This window comes from Salarias fasciatus, chromosome 1, assembly GCF_902148845.1.
Source record: "Salarias fasciatus chromosome 1, fSalaFa1.1, whole genome shotgun sequence".
NCBI classification, from domain to species: domain Eukaryota; kingdom Metazoa; phylum Chordata; class Actinopteri; order Blenniiformes; family Blenniidae; genus Salarias; species Salarias fasciatus.
Window position 1 is genome coordinate 31302861 of NC_043745.1, and position 17670 is coordinate 31320530.

A 17670-nucleotide genomic window follows, 5' to 3' on the forward strand; every position below is an offset into this window, starting at 1 on the left:
GCCATAGACCTTTGAAGGGCTGATGCTGCTGCGAGCGGCACCAGCCCCCTGCAACCCTCCGCTGGATGAGTCAGATACAGAGAATATCTGTCGACAATCTTGTTCACAGAGTTGACTTTCTAACAAAGGCGAAATGTTTGCATCACAGTAAGGCTTTGGAAAAAAGATCAAAATAGCAGAAAATACACTTGTTGGCTCAAAGATGCAGCTGGACATTAAACTTAAGTAACCTCGAGAGTCGTTGTATAACTGTGAATATTTCTTACAAAAGTACTTATGATTAAAAAAAAGAGATAGATTATCAGGTACAACCAAATGTGCATTGCAATTTGCATTTTGACAATCCACCATTAAAATGGAAAGTTAACCTGGACACACCCGAAAACGCCATGACACCACCCACTTCAGGTCCTCGGTTCCCAGCAGAGGTGCTGGAGGAGTGGCTGCCCTCCATGTTTTAGATCTCATTTAAAACATGTGTTATGGTGCAATACTGAAAGTTTTCTGTACTTGTTTTTATAAAATTAAAAGTATTGATCGGAAAAACAAGCTCTGTGCTATGAGATGGACTGTGATATAGTTTGGTAATCTAGGCAACAGCACATCCAAGACCAGTCATTTTCAAAATTGCACAATTTTTCTCCAGATCCTTGAACTTGCACGAAATTCCGAGGTAAAAAGCAAACCCTGTCATTTGAATATTTTACAGAAAACACTAATTAGACACCATCCTGGCTTGGACAGATCTCTGTGTGCTGTAAATAGACCTGAGAGTGAACCAACTACACACACACACACACACACAAAAACTTCGTTGTGGTGTTTCTCATCACCTTCCTGCTGTCAGACGCAGGACGGATACCACAGATGGCAGGCGGCGAGAAGACCAACAGGGGTGTGCAGTGATGTGGTAAACGAGGCGTTTGAGGAGTTAAAGGAGCAGGAATCGGAGGGAGGATGATACTGCAGCTCTGGAAAACACTCCAGCTGACACACAAAAGTAAATCCTGCTGGTTTAACCAATCAGCTTCTCCCATAAAGATGTCATTACCTCATGTTGTTTAGCACTGAAACTCCCACAGAATTACTGCAGAGGGAAGACAGGGGAGGAGGGAAACCTCAGCAAATTCGCATTTCACTGGAAATTCTTCCTGCATACACGCTCGTGCTGCTGAGAAAGAAATGTTTTTTTGTAATCATCATTTCATTAAAAACATTTAGTTTTTGTATATTTCAGATCTTTTTTGGTTGAAAATGCTTCATATCAACTGAAAGATTTTTTTTTTTTCCCCCCTGAGGCAAAAATGATCAAAAATTAAAATAAACACTAAGTTTTTCAGTTTGTTTCAAGTTTAACTGATAAAACAATTAACTGGGTAATGTGGAGATGCACCTGTGCATATGTTCCATTTCAACTCTTCTCTAGCAAGTTCAAGCAAAACGTAATTAGATTAGTCACAACTAGAAAAATGCGACAGGTGTTTTTCATCCGTTATCGGGTCTGACATTCCTCTGCTGACGAGACAAGTGCAGGAGGCACAGCGATGCCGTGTGAAGTGTTAAATCAAACGCTACGAACTGTCAAGTCAAGCAAAAACAGATTAACCCAGGCTAATGAGTCGCTGAGCGGTGGGGGTGGGAACCAAATAGCTTAAGTGACTGACTGCACAAAAATCAAGCTCCTGTCATACATACTTGTCACCATGCAGTAAAACCTGCCAATAGAAAGATTGGGGATAAAAGCAGGTTGGACCCTGGACACGTCACCAGTCCTTTACAGGGGGAAAAAAAATGAGACAGACAGTAACATCCATGTCTAGTTAGAGTCACCAGTCAAGCAAAATGGAAAAAAATCCACATAAACTGGTAAAAGATAAGAAGTTCACACACAACGGTCAAACTGGAGACCAAATTCTCCCCGTGAGGCTAAACTGCCAACCATACATGCACTTTTGGTAAAAACCTATAAGGAGCATGTTCCACGTGTGATTTACATTTTCAGTGGCCAACCAACAGTTCAAACCAGAATCTGAGACCAGCCCTGCTGTCAGTGAAGAGCCGGCACAAAGGCAAAAGCTACATTATGTATGTATTTCATGAAGAAGGGCCCATTGCCTCAGTCAAACCTTTCAGTTGGATGCAGGATCAGGGCACACCCTCAGCTGCATGACGACTCAGCAGACTTTTGACACAATTTTACAGGAAGAGAAAATGAGCGAATCTTTCTCTCTCTCTCTCTCTTACTTCCTATTTCTACAGAAGGCAACATCATGGTGATGCAGCATCAAAGACCTTAAAACCTTAAATCCTGTTCAGTATGAAACCAAGCCTCTACGTAGCAAATAAAAGTTTTGCAAAGCAGCCTGGATTAGTAAAAAAAGGGATTTTTTTTTTTTTTACAGATATATTGTTAGATCACATGTGCATACCCTGCGCATCGCAGTACATCTTTTAGTATGAACTTTTGTTGGTATATGAATAGCAGCTGAATTGTATACACTTTTCCATTACTATTATTGGTTGACAATAGTGAAACGTATGCAAAATATGTACAGCCCCATGATAAATTTAAAAAAGGTGAAGGGCAAATAAGAAATAATGTAAAACCTAATTTTATCTAGTAGACTTTCAATCAAACAATGAAAGTCTCCAAATCGTCGCTTTCACTTCTCTCCTCGCCACAATCAAGCGCTCCTGCTCCACTTTCGCTCTCGTGTCACAGAGAAGTGGGAGGAAACCTGCTCACCTGTGGGATCACAACCTTTCAGCTACACCTAAAAAACAACATTACCTGCTGAGTGAGTGATTTACAACCAACACCGCACTGCCGAATGTAGAACAGGCCGTCAGGGAGTGAAAAAAAGACAGATGTGAACAGCATGTGATGAAGGCTGCAAAGCAGCCGTAACATCCCGACTTCAAACATTACGAAGTACCGTACGTCATCGGCAAAGTCTGTGGTGAGACTGCCTGACATTGTTGGCAGTCTGCTCTGAGGAGGGAATGTGCAAGTGAACAGCGAGCACGGATCAATAAACATCGGCATCAGACTGAAAACATGTCCAACGGCATTCCCAGGAACACCGAGGCTCAACCGGGTCAAAACAAATATGAAAGAAAGAAAGACGCAAAAATAAAGTTTTGCAGACAGTTTTTTTTTTTTTTTTAAATAAATTGAAATGATTGTTTATCAGCTATCATAGTTGGGAATAATATAACACCACTGTCTTTGAAGAAACACACTCATTCCTGATTATTATATAAAAACACTTGCAGTGTCTCTGTCCGCTGAGGCTGCTCAGGTCTAGCTGAACATGTGATTTGCAATTATTCCAGTCGTTATATGGCGAGATAGATAAAACACTACGTGACGATAAGGCCTCTTGTTTCGGAATACATATATATTTTTTGAATTATAAAGTCCATATTTTTCGCTTTGCTGTTCTTTTTCCCATCACAATATGAAATAAAATTTAAGCAATGAATGTTAGGGATTTCCATAATAATGTATTTTGAAATTGACCACATTCACCCATGCTATTCCTGTGACAGCATCCCGTCCAGCTCGATCTGTTCCGCTCACTTTGACGTGGGTTACCAAACTGGTAGCTTTACCATTAGCTTGCTGTCATTATTTCACTGAACTTCTTTAATGGGAGGAGTGTGGCATAACTCTGAACTAACGCTTCTGACAGTAATGTGAAATATGTCAGCCTGGAGGTGCCACTAGCATGACCTTCTGTCCGCAGTAACTGCTTTTATATTAGTATTTTTTAAAATCCTTTTAATGTGTTTCAACTGTGTGTTTCATTTGTATTGTCAGCATCTTTATAAATAAAGTTGGTATGATCCTGTTTGAAGTATCAACAATGTCTGGAAAGAAACGTTTATATTTCTCTGTACATTTACCCAGTGTACAAAAAGAGAGGCCCAATTAAAATGATCATTGAGGAATCAGTAACTACAGTGACCCACTGTTAACAGCTCAGCTAATGTAAAGTAATTCCTACTTTTTAAAGGATACAGCAAATCTCAAAAAACTGTAATTATCTTGAACGCACCATTAAAACACCGCCTGAAAGAGCTGAGCCTCCACCAACCACTCGTTTTTTTTGCCTCGTTTGAAAGCTATTAGAGATGAACAGGTCACCGAGCATTCAAATTAGCAGTGATAATGACCGCAGTGGTCTGTGTGAGCTTCACGCTGCATCTGCGCATCTGACGGGAACATGGAAATAAGAGCGATAACCTGCAGTTTGCATCTCTCGGCTGGCAGACCAACAGGATGCGAGCTCACGAAGCATGTCGACGCTCTAATACGCATCTGACATCAGCAGTGTTTTAGCAGCGACAGAGCCACAATGCATTCCTGCAGTTGTCCCCATAGGTACGCTCTCACACCCTGCAGAGCACCTGTCACAGGCATTCCCATCATGCCGCACACTTCAACGCACACTCCCAGCATTCCACCCCGGCAGGCCGAGATGTTCACCACATGGAGCCCAATCCACCTGAAGCCCAGCGGAGAAACGACACACAGCCCCTGGAGACGACGTGGGAGATCAAACGATCCGCCCGTAAGGACGGCAACGAGAGCAGTGAGCAAAACGTGCTTCCACTCTAACTTGACAACATATTTGTGAATAATTAAATGAAATATTTACTGGAGTAGGAGTGCCTCGTTAATCCTGAATTAACTCAGTCCATCTGACATGCAGATAGAAAGATTTCCCTCACAGTAACTCAGTTACATAATGAAAAAAATAAAAGTATTTCCAGTATCAACAGCGATGGCAGTGCAGTAAGTGTAGTTCAAAATGTTGTCTTATTAGCTCTGGCGACCAGTATTTTCTTTCCATGTATTATAAGCTCATCTTTTTTAAATCTTTTAAATAAAGCCAAGTATGTCAGAGACCTGCTAACCCTAACCCTTCAAGTAGACTGCAGTAACTCTTTACTGTACAACAAAACACACTCTAAATGACACTGCACAGTCCAATCTGAGGTAAAACTGACAAATACGATCGAAAAACCGAAAACAACAGTCTTTTTAGGAATTTCTTGAACATCACAGATGGACGATAACAGCAGAGCAGGTGAGGCGGAGCGGGAAGGAGAAGATCCTCACCACAGACACACGACACACTTTTTTAAAAACACAACCAAAATCAGAGAGCGCTGTTGCAGCACAGACTTCACTCATTCACACCGGAACCTGTTGCTGTGACAACGAGGGTTTCTGTGGCAACAGCAGGAGACACTAAAGTCAACAGGCACCCAGTCACTTCCTGTCGCATGCGGTCCTTCCTCTTTTCAACATGTGAGCCTGCGCAGCAGTCGAGGCTACAGATGGGGTGTGTGTGTGTGTGCGCGTGTGTGTGTGTGTGTGCACAACCTTCATCTATTTTTGCATTCACACAAGAAGAGCGGTTTCTTTAGGTTCAAATTATAATAAAGGACACTTGTTTGTCATTTGTGGCCCTGTACGAACAAAACTGTAATCCAAAACAGAGAAATACTTATTTAATAGAGTAATCGTGTCCATTAAGTTATAAAACTTTATGGGTATATTGCGAACACACAGTCATGCCAATCTGTAACACATCAACTGACATTTACACAATAAAAAATCTAAATTGAGGTAATAAACACTGAATGATTGAAATAACTGTCATCCACAGATAATATTAAATGAACCTATACATATATAACTAGTCTGAATTGCTCCACTTTTTCCACTGTCTGTAGTTTGTTTCTACCAAGGAAAGGAAAATTAACCAAAAAAAAAAAAAAAAAAAAAAGAACAACTATGCCGCATTAAAAAGCAAAGCTTAATGAGTCAACGGAAAAAAATTCCCTAAATGACAACTTCAATGTCGACATGCGACGCCAAAATGTCAGCGCTCTAAAAAGAGTTCTGAGCCTTTGTTGGACTGTGAGCTGCTGGTGAGATTCAGTACAAAAGATGTGAAACCTCATCAGAGAGCAGAGCATAATCCTTTAACTGTAACTTGAGCAGAAGAGGGGATTAAACGAGGGTTTCCACCCCACAGAGCTGCAGTCTGAGTGTGAGAGCCTCCGGATCCCGACGTGTCTGCAGAAGCGGAGTACCATTAAGATAATCATCTCACATCTAATAAATGACCTTATGTGGCTTAGCAGGAAACTGGAGCCGATAAAACAGGTAACACACGTTTACAGGAAGAACATGTAGACTCTGCTCTGAACCCCGTCCTCAAACCAGGGTTTCTCTCACTGTGAGACCAGAGGACAAACCACTAGACCACCTCGAAGCCCCACATCTGGAAGAGTTTCCTTGAAATACCAAAGGCCAGACATATTTTTAGCACAGCAAAACAAACTGATGGTGTAAACATGATCAGTAAATGAATCAGCCATAACATTATGACCACATGTGGAACATTCTGTAAATCTCTTTACGCTACAAAACAGCCCAGTTGAAGATGGACTACAATGGACCTCTGCAGGTCTATCTGGCATGCACGGGTTTTCTCTGGGCTCTGCAGCTTCCTGATACAATCTGAAGGCAATAATTAACTAATTAATTAATTAAGCTGGAGCCGACACAGCTGACGACCGGTGGAAAGCAGGAGACTCCATGGAGAGGCGTTCTGGCTCCAGCTCACAGAAACTGGATGGAGCAGGCATACAGGATGAATTCATTTACTCATTAACAAATAAAGCCAACCTGGCAACCGTGTCTTTGGATTGTCGGAGGAACTTAAAATCCCTGTAGGAAAACCTCACTATGAGACTTTCATCGACACGAAATAGATTTTAAAAGGTTTTTGGATTCCAAATAGTTGCAGGTTTTTTTCAGCCTCAGACACTTAGGAAACATTGTTTAAAACCTTCTCGACTGAAAATTGCTTTCTTACATTGTGTTGTATGTCAGTACAGCAAAGCATAAGTATTTAATATGTGGGTGGATAAATAATTGTTTTTATTTCAGTTTTATGAATTTCCAGGGTTTTTTTTTTTATTTTGGTTGATGCAATCGTTACTTATGGCTTCATTCATTATGCCCACTAACATCCACTGGTTTCATGCAGAAACGCAGAGATAATCCCGGCCAGCAGACTGGCAGCAGCAGGCTCCATCCTCTTACCTTTTGGCCTCCTCCAGGTGACACAGGTACTCGTAGGCCATGTTCTGCTGCCGCCGCTCGTCCATCTCCTCGGCTGTGAGCCGCTCCACGCCATCCAGGACCGCTGCAAACCACAAATTAAAAGAAAAAAGAAAATTAAGTACTCTAACATGAGCAAATGACAGCAGTGAATGAAAGCAAGGCAAACTGGTTTTCCTGAATTCAGAGCAGTATAAGCAAATGAGCAGTTGTGTATATGGAGGGTGAATTATCTACAAACAGCTGTTTATACAATGTATTCCTTTTTTTCCTGGTTGCATAACTGGGTAAATGTTGCCATCCACATACAGGCCCCTGAAAGTTCTACAGAGGAGACTTTTATTAGTCACCCATGAGCTCAGCCTGCTGCTGCTGGTGCTGCAGGGGCCCGCCGGTGTGTATGAAGCAGTCATGCCTTTGTCTGGAAATGGCACGCTTATTCATATAATCAGAACAAAAAACAATGCAGTGGGAGTTATGGGGCAATTCCCATGAGATTACACAAGAGTGGAGCTGCACGGCAATGCTCCCCCCAAAGCAGTTTTCCTTTTTTTTTTTTTTTTAACAAATTATGGAGAGTGGGGGCAGATGGTGGAGGGTACAAAGAGGCCTCTTTCAGGGCTGCTGTCACATCTGAGGTGGGAGAGTGGAGCCTGTGTGAGAACACACACATCATCAACAGGTAAACTGTGAGCAGAGCGAAGTGAGGAGGGGAAAACTACAGATCAAGACCCACAAATAGATGAAATGCGAAGAGTGTCAAGTTTGGCTCAAAGTGGAACACATTTATGCATCTTCCTCAAAAATGATTTAGACCAGTTCTTGGGCGTTGGTTGTTGGGTGAAGACAGAAGAGCTCAGCTCTGTCAGTGTTGGCTGATCTGCACTGTTTTAATCAGTGGCACTTCACCGAGTCCGACAACTTTTACTGTGGAAAAACTTGGACGCAAACTGGCACAGTTGAGGAAACAGGTAAAAACAGGTCATCCGCACTCTGCCGTGCACTATAATAAAAACGCGGAAGTCATGCTCAGGCTGTAACCATGCTGTCAGAAATCAAACCCGACCTGACTGAGGGCGCTACGGGCTGAGAAAACACACTTTTCTCAGGTATTTTCGCAGGAGTTTAGGTGAGCGGGAGGCGGGGGGAGGTGATCCGGAGCGGGGTTCAGTGAGGAGGGGGGAGGGAGGAGGGGGGACCAGCCTGGTTCTGCCATGGAAAAGTGCAAAAGCAAGAGGAAAGTCTGAACTTACAGCCATATCTCGGCCGGGGCCCGTCTGTCTCCTCTGAAGTTGACATCCTCCTCTCTTGAGAAACGCGACTCTGCGCTCCGCTTCAGAAAGAGAGGAAAAGTTTCCGCACAGCCTGAAACGAGTCTGGTTCCCAAAGTGTCCGGAGCTGAAAGACGCACTGATCCAAAAGAAGAAGAAGGAAAAAAAAACCCGGGAAGGACCTTTCGGCCCGCTTGTTCCTCCTCTGCAGTTGCACTTTTTTCTTCTTCAAACCTCACTGATGTCACTGGGTGTGTTCCTCCTAATCCAGAAGTATGCGTTTCAGGAAACAGACCTCTGCAGCCTGCGGCGGGCCGCGCCGCGAGCGCAGCGCCTCCTGCCGGCAGAGGAGAGGAAGACAGGAGAGGAGAGGAGAGGAGAGGAGCTGCCCAAACTGTGGGCCTCGGGCCTCCTAGCTCCGTCACAGACACAGTGTTTCTTCTAACAATTATAATTCTCCCCTTGAAAAGTATGACTGCCACTCATGAAGAAGGAACATTATAGGAGATAGATTTTTTTTTTTGGTTTGTTTTGTAATGCACTTTAAGAAAAAAGTCCAAATATTGAAAATAAAGTCAAAATGTGATCACAAGAATAAAACTGAAATACTTGCATGCAGGGTTTAAAGCAGGGGTCTGCAACCTTTATGACCAAATGAGCCATTTTTTGGGACTTTCCGCCAAGTCAAGTTGGTCTGGAGCCACAAAGCACATTTAACTTTTAAAATGAGTCTAATGCCGCTCAGGAAGTTTCATATATAGTTTTGATACACATACAAAAATATTTCTTATGATGCTCTTATGAAGTTAGGGTTCAGAGTGGTGAATATGTTATCAAATTTAACATATTTTTGTACATGATTTTAACAGTTTTGCTCCTTGAAATTTTAGCTGTTTTAACCATTTTACCTCATTTGAAGCAGTTTTGTATACTTTTTTCCAAACATATTTATGTTCTTCTTTTAGAAATTCTAGACATTCATGTTTTTTTTTTAATGTTCTATCATTTTTTTCCCTATTTCTTGTGGTCATAGCTATTTTTCCTAATTTTACTTGTACCTTTTTTGGAATCCCTTTTGAACCAAGAGTGACGAATCGTTTTGAATAGTACTGTGGTGTGATGCTATAATAAAAATAAATTCGACGTTCATTCATGTTTCATATTGTGAAAGCTTCATGGAGCCACTGCAGAGGGACTGAAGAGCCATATGAGACTCCAGAGCCGCAGGTTGCAGACCCCTGGTCTAAAGTGCTGCCTGTAGGCCTGCGGTGGTAGCGTGAACTCCTCCTCCTCTATTCCTCTTCTGTAAATGACAACCTGAATATGATACTCTTCAGTGTACACAGGTTTTTGTTACTCCTCAACTCCTGAACAACCACAACTTTCCCCACAACAAAACAGAACAAAACACTAAATTGGCCCGTTGGAACAGGAAGTAGTCCTTTCTGACAGAGTGACATGAGCTCTGTGAACTCAGAGTCACACCACTCTTTCTCTTTTAAATGCAAAATGTAGGGTTTTCACATTTTCACTAATTTTTAATCACTTAAGTAACGAGTCTGTTCTCAGTCCACATTTTGAAGTTTTGGAAGTCTGGTTTTTACTCAGCTTAATGTGAAAAGGTTCTGATTTCCAATTATGTTTACGAGTTTCTTGAAAATGGTGAAAATTATTCATTATGGATTCCTTAAAATGCTCAGGGCTGGATGTTACAAGAGGACAACAGAGGCAAAACAGGGCAAACATTCAGGCAACAGTTTCTTACATTCTTTGATGTTTATTGTCTTAAACAGGATTGGAGAGGCTATTTGATGACATGCCTGCTGCTATTTTTGTGTTTGTTCGAAGTGTTGTCGACAAACTATAAAGAAACATGTCAAAGCAAGCCTGGAAGCAGATTGAATTCTAACAGTCATTCAGCAGCACAACAGAACACTGTATTGTTGGTGGTTAATTTGCACCTGTGCCTGGCTGCTTCCTTTTTCCTCTCCACCTCTGTCCAACTCTGTCTCCGTGGTTTGTGGGACTTCTGCACAAGCTCATAATATTGGATTATCTGATGAAGGGATTCTTGTTTGAAACTATCGTTTTTTTCTGCGCAGTGTGGTAAATATTTACTGCATCTATGCTTATGGGTTTGTTTGTTTTTTTCGGACTGCAGATCAATTTCCCTGAGGGAACAATAAAGGAGAATTGGACCTTTGACCTTTACAACAAGAAGTGACATAGGGCTGCAGGGTTGGTAATCTACACTGTAGTATAGTGTAACAATAAACACATAAAATCATGGACCCTTCTATTCCTTCTATTCAGTTTTTCTCTGAACAAAGCAATTGCTTCTCATTGAGAAACACGCAGTGTTCCCTGTCCTTGAGGGGGATAGAAAAAAGGACCAAGTGAGATAATGGCAGACTTTATGAAGACGAAACATGTTGCATCTTCCCAGGCGAGCCAGAAGCCAGATCAGTTAAAGTTTCAGGTTTTTGTTGCATTTGGTTTACAGTTTATGTGTGAATTAATTATTTATCTTATTCAAGATGATACCTAATAGGAGTCGAGGAACACAATTTCTTGGTTTATTTCTTTTTTATATATCTAGAACTTCATTATGAAACCTGCATTTACAAGATGAGCATGAGTCTGACTGTTTGTATGCTGACAGGACAAACTTGTTTCTCTAAAAATCTAATGTTTTCAAATATACCCCTCCCAGGGTATTTGTAACATCCCCCACCACTTATCCGCCACTGGCTCCTATTGAACTATCAAACTGATGGGCTGAACCTCCACATCATTCTCATTCACTAAAACAAAAGTGAAACGAACAGGTTCAGCTGGTTTTACCAATAATGATCACATTCATCACTGTATTGATGAATTACTGATGAACGATGTGTAGAATGAAGATGAATCTGAGCGAATTGTATTGAGCTGAATACTGAGGTTGAATTGCACATCTGGCAGTAAAAGGGTCCAACATTTCTATACAAAAGCAGAGAGCAATGTGTTTATTTTATGATAAAAGCTATGAGGTATGAAGAACATCAGATTCTGGAAAAGATTCAGAGAGAACATTCATTTTAATGCAATTTCATCCTCCCACCTATAGTCATCTGGAACTTATTCCAGCTTTCCAGGTCAAACTAGAGCTTGTCTAATGAGGGTAAAGTATCGATCTTATCAGGATCTGTTAGCTGCCCAAACCTAAAACTGTTTTCAGGTCTCCTAAAAGGAATACGCTTGTTTGGGATGTAACGATCAGATTATTTTATAGAAAACGTTGACTCTTGGAGAAGTTCAGTTTACTACAGTACAAACTTTTAAAAAAGTCATTCATTGGGGGATGACAGATAGTTGGTCAGAACAACAAACAACAATCTTTAAATAAAACCTTATGTATGTATGTTGAAGCTATTTTTGGCTAGCAAATAGTGGCTTTTCAGTCAGGTCCTTTCAACCCTTTTTAGGTCACGAATAAAATAAATACAATGGCAACACTTGGGATTTGTATGTATAAGTTTGATTAGTGTCTGTAAAATGTTCTAAAATCCACTTTAGGATGAGATGCAATATGGCGAGTCATCATTTTTAACACAAACATGTCCTCAATGTGTCATTTGTTTTATGGATACCTCCTGATTAAGGTTTCACAGATTTTCAAAATGAGAACCTCAATCATGAGACCATGACAATTGAAGAAAAAAAAAAAAAAAAAAAAAAAGCTTTTCACAGGCAAAGAACGTGACTGGTGCATTAGAGGAGATGTTTGCCATTAATTTTCACAAATTCTTCAAGTTCCTGACAGTGTGGTATTTTTTCTTCCTTTCATTTTTTCCTTCAATGTGTCAGGCTCCCTCCCTCTGGATGTAATGCAGTGATCTGAGCGCCGCTCGGTGCATCGTGCCTCCATCCATCCATCCCGCAGCCTGCACGCCCTGCAGACCTTCTGCGGCCTCCCGGGCGGGGCTCCATCACTCGGTATAAGAGGGCAGAATGGTCCGATGGGTGGAGGGAGACTCTCTCTTGGACCTGCTGCGACCTTCTGCTCCTCCTCTTCCTCCTCCATCCTCGTGTCGGGACCACCGCCCCTCCTCCAGCACCATGGACAGCTCCGGGATGCTCCGCGGGCTGCTGCTGCTCGGCCTGCTGTCCGTCCTGTGTCACGGCCAGGCGTCCCAGGAGGTGTCCGCCGAGGACCTGGGAGAGCAGAGACTAGAGCCAGCAGCGGACAGAGACCTGGTCAGTACCGATCCCGAGTGGCTTCTTTCAAGAAAACCAAGCATTACTGCTCAAAGTGAATATTCTTTCAAATTAAGGGAAGTCATTCTTTAGCTTGCGAGTAATATTTTATATTTACTTTAAAAGTTGTGCATTTCTGTGTTTTCTCTCATTTAAATTTAATGGTGGAATACTAATTACAGTACATTATCTGTTATATGCACAACTTCATTAAGACTAAAGCAATGCTGATAAATGTGCATCTCTTTTTCTAACCTTATTTTCAAAACTTTTCTTCTTAAGTGTAATGAAATCACCTTTCAAACATCTCAGATCTCCCATCACAGTTTGCAGTTATGTAATGGTTAAAACCATGGCTCATTTTAACTTATTTGGTCCAATTCATGTCTACAACTTCATAAAACGATGCACAATGCATGTTTGATATGAACTACTGCAAAGGCAACAGATGAAGCATCCTGGATTTTTGAAGTTGACTCATCTGTTACAGTTGCAGAAAACAGAGGGTGAATTTATTTGCAGATTTGACTCAGTTGGTACTGAAGTTCTCCTCTTAATGAGGTTGCTTTGATTACCTGCCTTCCTAATGTCATTGAGCAAGGCACTGAATCCCATATTGCTCCTGATGTATTAACTGAGAGCCTTGTGGCAGCAGCCAATGGTGTGGGTGACTGTGACTAACAATGTAATGGGGATTGCTCAAGCAGTGGGAAAGTGACAGTACCATCCATTCACCAATATAATATGAAGCAAGGTTTTTCATAATATTTTATTCACAATATCCCTTTTGTATATTGTAATTGCATTTTTTTAATTGTGAGAATTATTCATTTCTCTAAACCACCAAACTTTATGCAATCAATGCAATACAATAATTTTAAATAGTTTAAATTTCATACATGTAAAACTGGACATTACAGTACAAAATAAAAAATGCATGAAATTGTGGCGCATCAGTTAGTATTTTAGGTATTGTCTCCTCAAATATACAATTATTCTACAGTGAGTAATGTTTTCAAAATTAAGTAATGTACAGTGTTTACATTGTCTCAGATTCATTTGGTGTTTCCAATGTTAATAGTTGTGAAGGTTTCCTTTCAATGTCCTTTTCACCAACTCATTTTATCTATAAGCTATCAAACCTACCAAAGTTTTCATTGCAATCAGAGCAAGTCCAAACCCACACATGTTGTTATAGTTTTAATTCTAGCTTTAATGTCACACCAAATATGTACAATCAGAGTAAATTCAAAATGATGAGGCTTGCTTGTTTGTGTATTGTGAGAAGACAGCAACTGCGCATTTCAAATGTAAGATGACATTTTCTTTTACAGATTAATTTAGCATATCATTTCATTTGGCAGTTTAAAAAAGTGTTTCACTCTTACTGGTGACAAAGCTACATAAAAAAATATAATTGGTTAACTATTATTATACTAAATGTTAAAATGTTCAAATTCAATCAGTGTCTCAATTTTGACAATTTAGTATGCCATCATATATCTCTGTCTTCTTTTTAGATTCAACAATTTAATTTCTTTCCTTGTTTGTGATTGTTTGCTGAGCAGATCGAAGCTCTGGAGAGTCTGCTGGGCAGGATGCACAGTCGAGTTGCCAACACTGAGAAGCGAGGGATCATCCCACTGGTAACTTCACTTCTCCTTCCTTTAACATCCTTCAGCTTCAACTGTGCATTTTATTAAATGTAAGGCTATCCTTAATCATGACTCTGCATTGCATGCATCTCTCAGTCACTGTTTAATTAAAGCAGTTAACACAAGATACCTGCCACTAATTAAAAGATAACAAGAAAATGCCAACAACAGTCTTTCACTCAGTGCAATTACAAACTAATCAAGAAAACTGGCCAACTCCAATTAGCTGGAAGTGAAAAGCAGCAGGAACATTTCAATCTTCCAGTCATTCTCAGTGCAAATAAATCACCCATTTGAGTTTAATTTGAGCCAATGAACACAGTTTAATTATTCTACTTAAATGTGTTGAAGTGATTTATATCCCTCCTTGTTCTCTTCCATCTGTTGAATAAATCATATTGAATTGATGGAAGGAATTAGGCGTAATGATTTAACAGCAGACATTCCTAATTATTGTTTTCTTCACAGTTTCTTCCACAGTATGTGCCACATACTTTCCTACAATAAATCAACAGAATGACATTAAAAGTCATATTGGAAATCCTTTATTGTCATTGTCCATTCAATGAGAACTCAAGTGAAGTTGAAGTTCAATTATGAACTGATCAAAATGGAAAAAGGTACTGAAAAGGGAGTCAATCCATCTGAGAAATAAACTGTTAAACATCTGTTGAACAAGTCCTCAAAGAGCTGTGTCTTTAGTGAGAGCCACTGTGAGTTAACAGACTCCTGTTGAGCATTTTTCTCTCTTCCCGTGTCTTCCTCCTCTCCTCAGTGTGTGATGGGTGACCGTTGTGCCATGAAGTACGGGCCTCGCATCGGGAAGCTCTGCGACTGCGGCAGAGGAGCCAACTGCAACTCCTACCTGCTCAAGTGCATCTGAAGCACGGAGGACTGTTTTCCACATCAGCAGGACCAAACACATTCCAGCAGGCTGTTCAGCTTCCATGCACAAACTCACCGTCCATGTCTCCACCATTTATATTGGTTAGATCTTATTAATGCCTGAGGATAAGCATGGATTTTTTTTCTTCTTTTTGGATTATGTTCTGTCGCATGTAAATGTTTTATGTTTCAATAAACATGAATCAACATGAGGTTTTGCATTGGTCTTTTTTTCACAGTTTATTCATACTTCAATATTATATTAGGTCCAGTTTGAAGCCTAGTAGATTTATGTATCAAAACAGCCGTTGATCTTCATCTGAATTAAAAATACAATAATTACAAGCTCTACTGATGCATTTACACAAATCAAACATGTTTTTAGGGAGTGGCTTAGTTCAACCCTGAAAGTCTGTATCAAGCTGGATTCAAACTGCATGCTAAAGCCTGTATATCTCTGTATGCTTCATATTCAAATATACAGTTTTCATTCACTAGAATTCAATGTACAGTTCACAGCTGTTCACTTGCAAAATGCTGTTTATCTCTCAGAACGGAGCCTGTTTGAGTTCATTCACTCTCTCTTGTGACTTGCTTTGCAAAGGATGTTTGCTCAGTTTTTAGCTGGTTGAGCCGACGTTACAATACAGAGGAAGTGTACTCAGCTGGATATGCATGTGCAAATGAGAGCTCTTCAGCTTCTCACATGAACAAAAACGCTTCTTGTTTGCTCAAACAACCCCCCTGACGCATTTGGAAATGATGTTTTGCCTTTTGAAAAGCATTCCCTCCTGTCAACTGGGAACTGCATTTTGAAAGTCTGCACATCTGTTAAGGAGATGTATGAGGAAGTAAAAAGGCCTTTCCTCATAAAGTTTTTAAACTAAGTAAACACCAGTGGTGGAAGAAGTACTCATTTTGTTTACTTAAGTACAGATACTGGGGCAAAAAAATACTTAAGTAAAAGTCAAAGTACCCAAGGAATAATTTACTTCAGTAAAAGTACCAAAGTACTTGCTTTAAAATTTACTTTGCAAGTAAAAAGTAAAAGTATTTATTTCCAATGAAAAAATGCAAAAATGTAAAATATTGAACGTGAATTGTGAATGTAGTAAATATTCAAAATAAGAACCAGGCAAAACACTGTCTGCTCAAATTTATTTAGAACAGAGCATTGTAAACAAAAGCCTTACAAGCTCAAAAATTGTGAATCATTTGCTATTCTGGCATAATATTTAACAAGACAGACAATTCTCTTGGCAAGTATTTTACAGGTGTGTGTGGTTCAACTTCAAAAGAAGTTGATATTCAAAGTTTTTAGAATGGAGACGTGCTCTTTTAGGAAAGATGATCAATGCTTTTGTGTTTTCATTCCAGAAACATTTACACGGCAGTGGCAGAAACACTAAAAACTGGGAACTGTTCCATTGTTCTTTCACAGTAGGAAACAGACAGTTTAGAGACCTGATGTACCCTGTGACTGCAAAGTTCTTATAGCCTGCAAAAACACGGGATATAACCAGAGACCTTTAGAACTTCAGTCTAACACTCTCCCAAATGAGCTATTTCGGCACAAATTGCTCATAAAATTCAATTTGATTGTGGCACAGTAGATTTGCAAGTACACTAATAAGTAATATTATGTCATATAACGTACTCCGACATACTACATATAACTCCTTCCCCTCCTCCTCTCTGGAGGGCGTCGTGCAGGTTGACAGTTTGAGTTTAAGTGAGTTTAGAGAGTTCAGGTGCTTTGTCATTGTAGCGCGCACGCAGTCAGAAAATATGGATTGCTGCACTGCTTATTTGGCAACCTCAGGAACTCACATACCGATATGATTGGTTCTGGAACCCAGAAGTGTGACAGTCCAGCCTCCTGAAATTGAAACTTTTGAAAGAAAAAAAACTTGAAGACATTTGTTGATGGAGACAACAGATTATTGAAAGGGAATGTTTCTTCGATGACATGTGAAAAATGGGAAGAGTGAATTTCTTAGTTATTGTGCCTTTAAGCTATCAGTTTGACAATGGCAGCGTTCACACATTCACTGATTGGCCTCATCATTGGGTTTATTGGAGGAAAGCAGTGGAATGCCTTTCAGGCTTTGCACAGATGCGTTTCTGCATACAAATTCTAATTGACAGCTATCTTACTCTTTTAAAAATGCTCCCTATCCAAAATAATGTAATTCAAAATTAATTATGCGCATTTATGTTTTTCCAAAATTATTTGGTGCCCCTAAGAAATCACTTCTGGTCTCCAAGTGGGGTCGGGACCCCAAGGTGGCGAATGGCTGCCGTAATTAATGGCACTATTGCACATGCGCGAGGAGATGGACGATATCAACAGTGGTGGCTAAACATCTGAGTACTTGTCATTGTTAATGTGTATTGTTTTCTGCATGCATATGTGTGTGTGAGGTGTCATTACTAAAACAAACAGCGCTGACTTGTGGCCTGATGTGAAAAC

General features: G+C 40.4%; 2 protein-coding genes across 2 annotated transcripts in view; one reads left to right on the top strand and one right to left on the bottom strand.

Moving 5' to 3' along the window:
* iqgap1 (IQ motif containing GTPase activating protein 1) overlaps positions 1 to 8654 on the bottom strand; it is a 49481-nt gene extending 40827 nt beyond the window's left edge. The window contains exons 1-2 of the mRNA XM_030084801.1: positions 8401 to 8654; positions 7130 to 7232 (exon numbers count right to left, since the gene is read on the bottom strand). Coding sequence (XP_029940661.1) covers positions 7130 to 7232; positions 8401 to 8446 — 149 coding nt within the window. The 5' untranslated portion in view covers positions 8447 to 8654. The remainder of the gene's footprint in view (positions 1 to 7129; positions 7233 to 8400) is intronic.
* On the top strand, positions 7737 to 15279 carry cartl (cocaine- and amphetamine-regulated transcript-like). Its single transcript, XM_030084925.1, has 4 exons — positions 7737 to 7829; positions 12268 to 12657; positions 14226 to 14303; positions 15088 to 15279. The coding sequence occupies exons 2-4, from the start codon at positions 12412 to 12414 to the stop codon at positions 15193 to 15195; spliced, it is 432 nt and encodes a 143-aa protein (XP_029940785.1). The 5' UTR covers positions 7737 to 7829; positions 12268 to 12411; the 3' UTR covers positions 15196 to 15279.
* The last annotated feature ends 2391 nt before the right edge of the window (positions 15280 to 17670 follow it).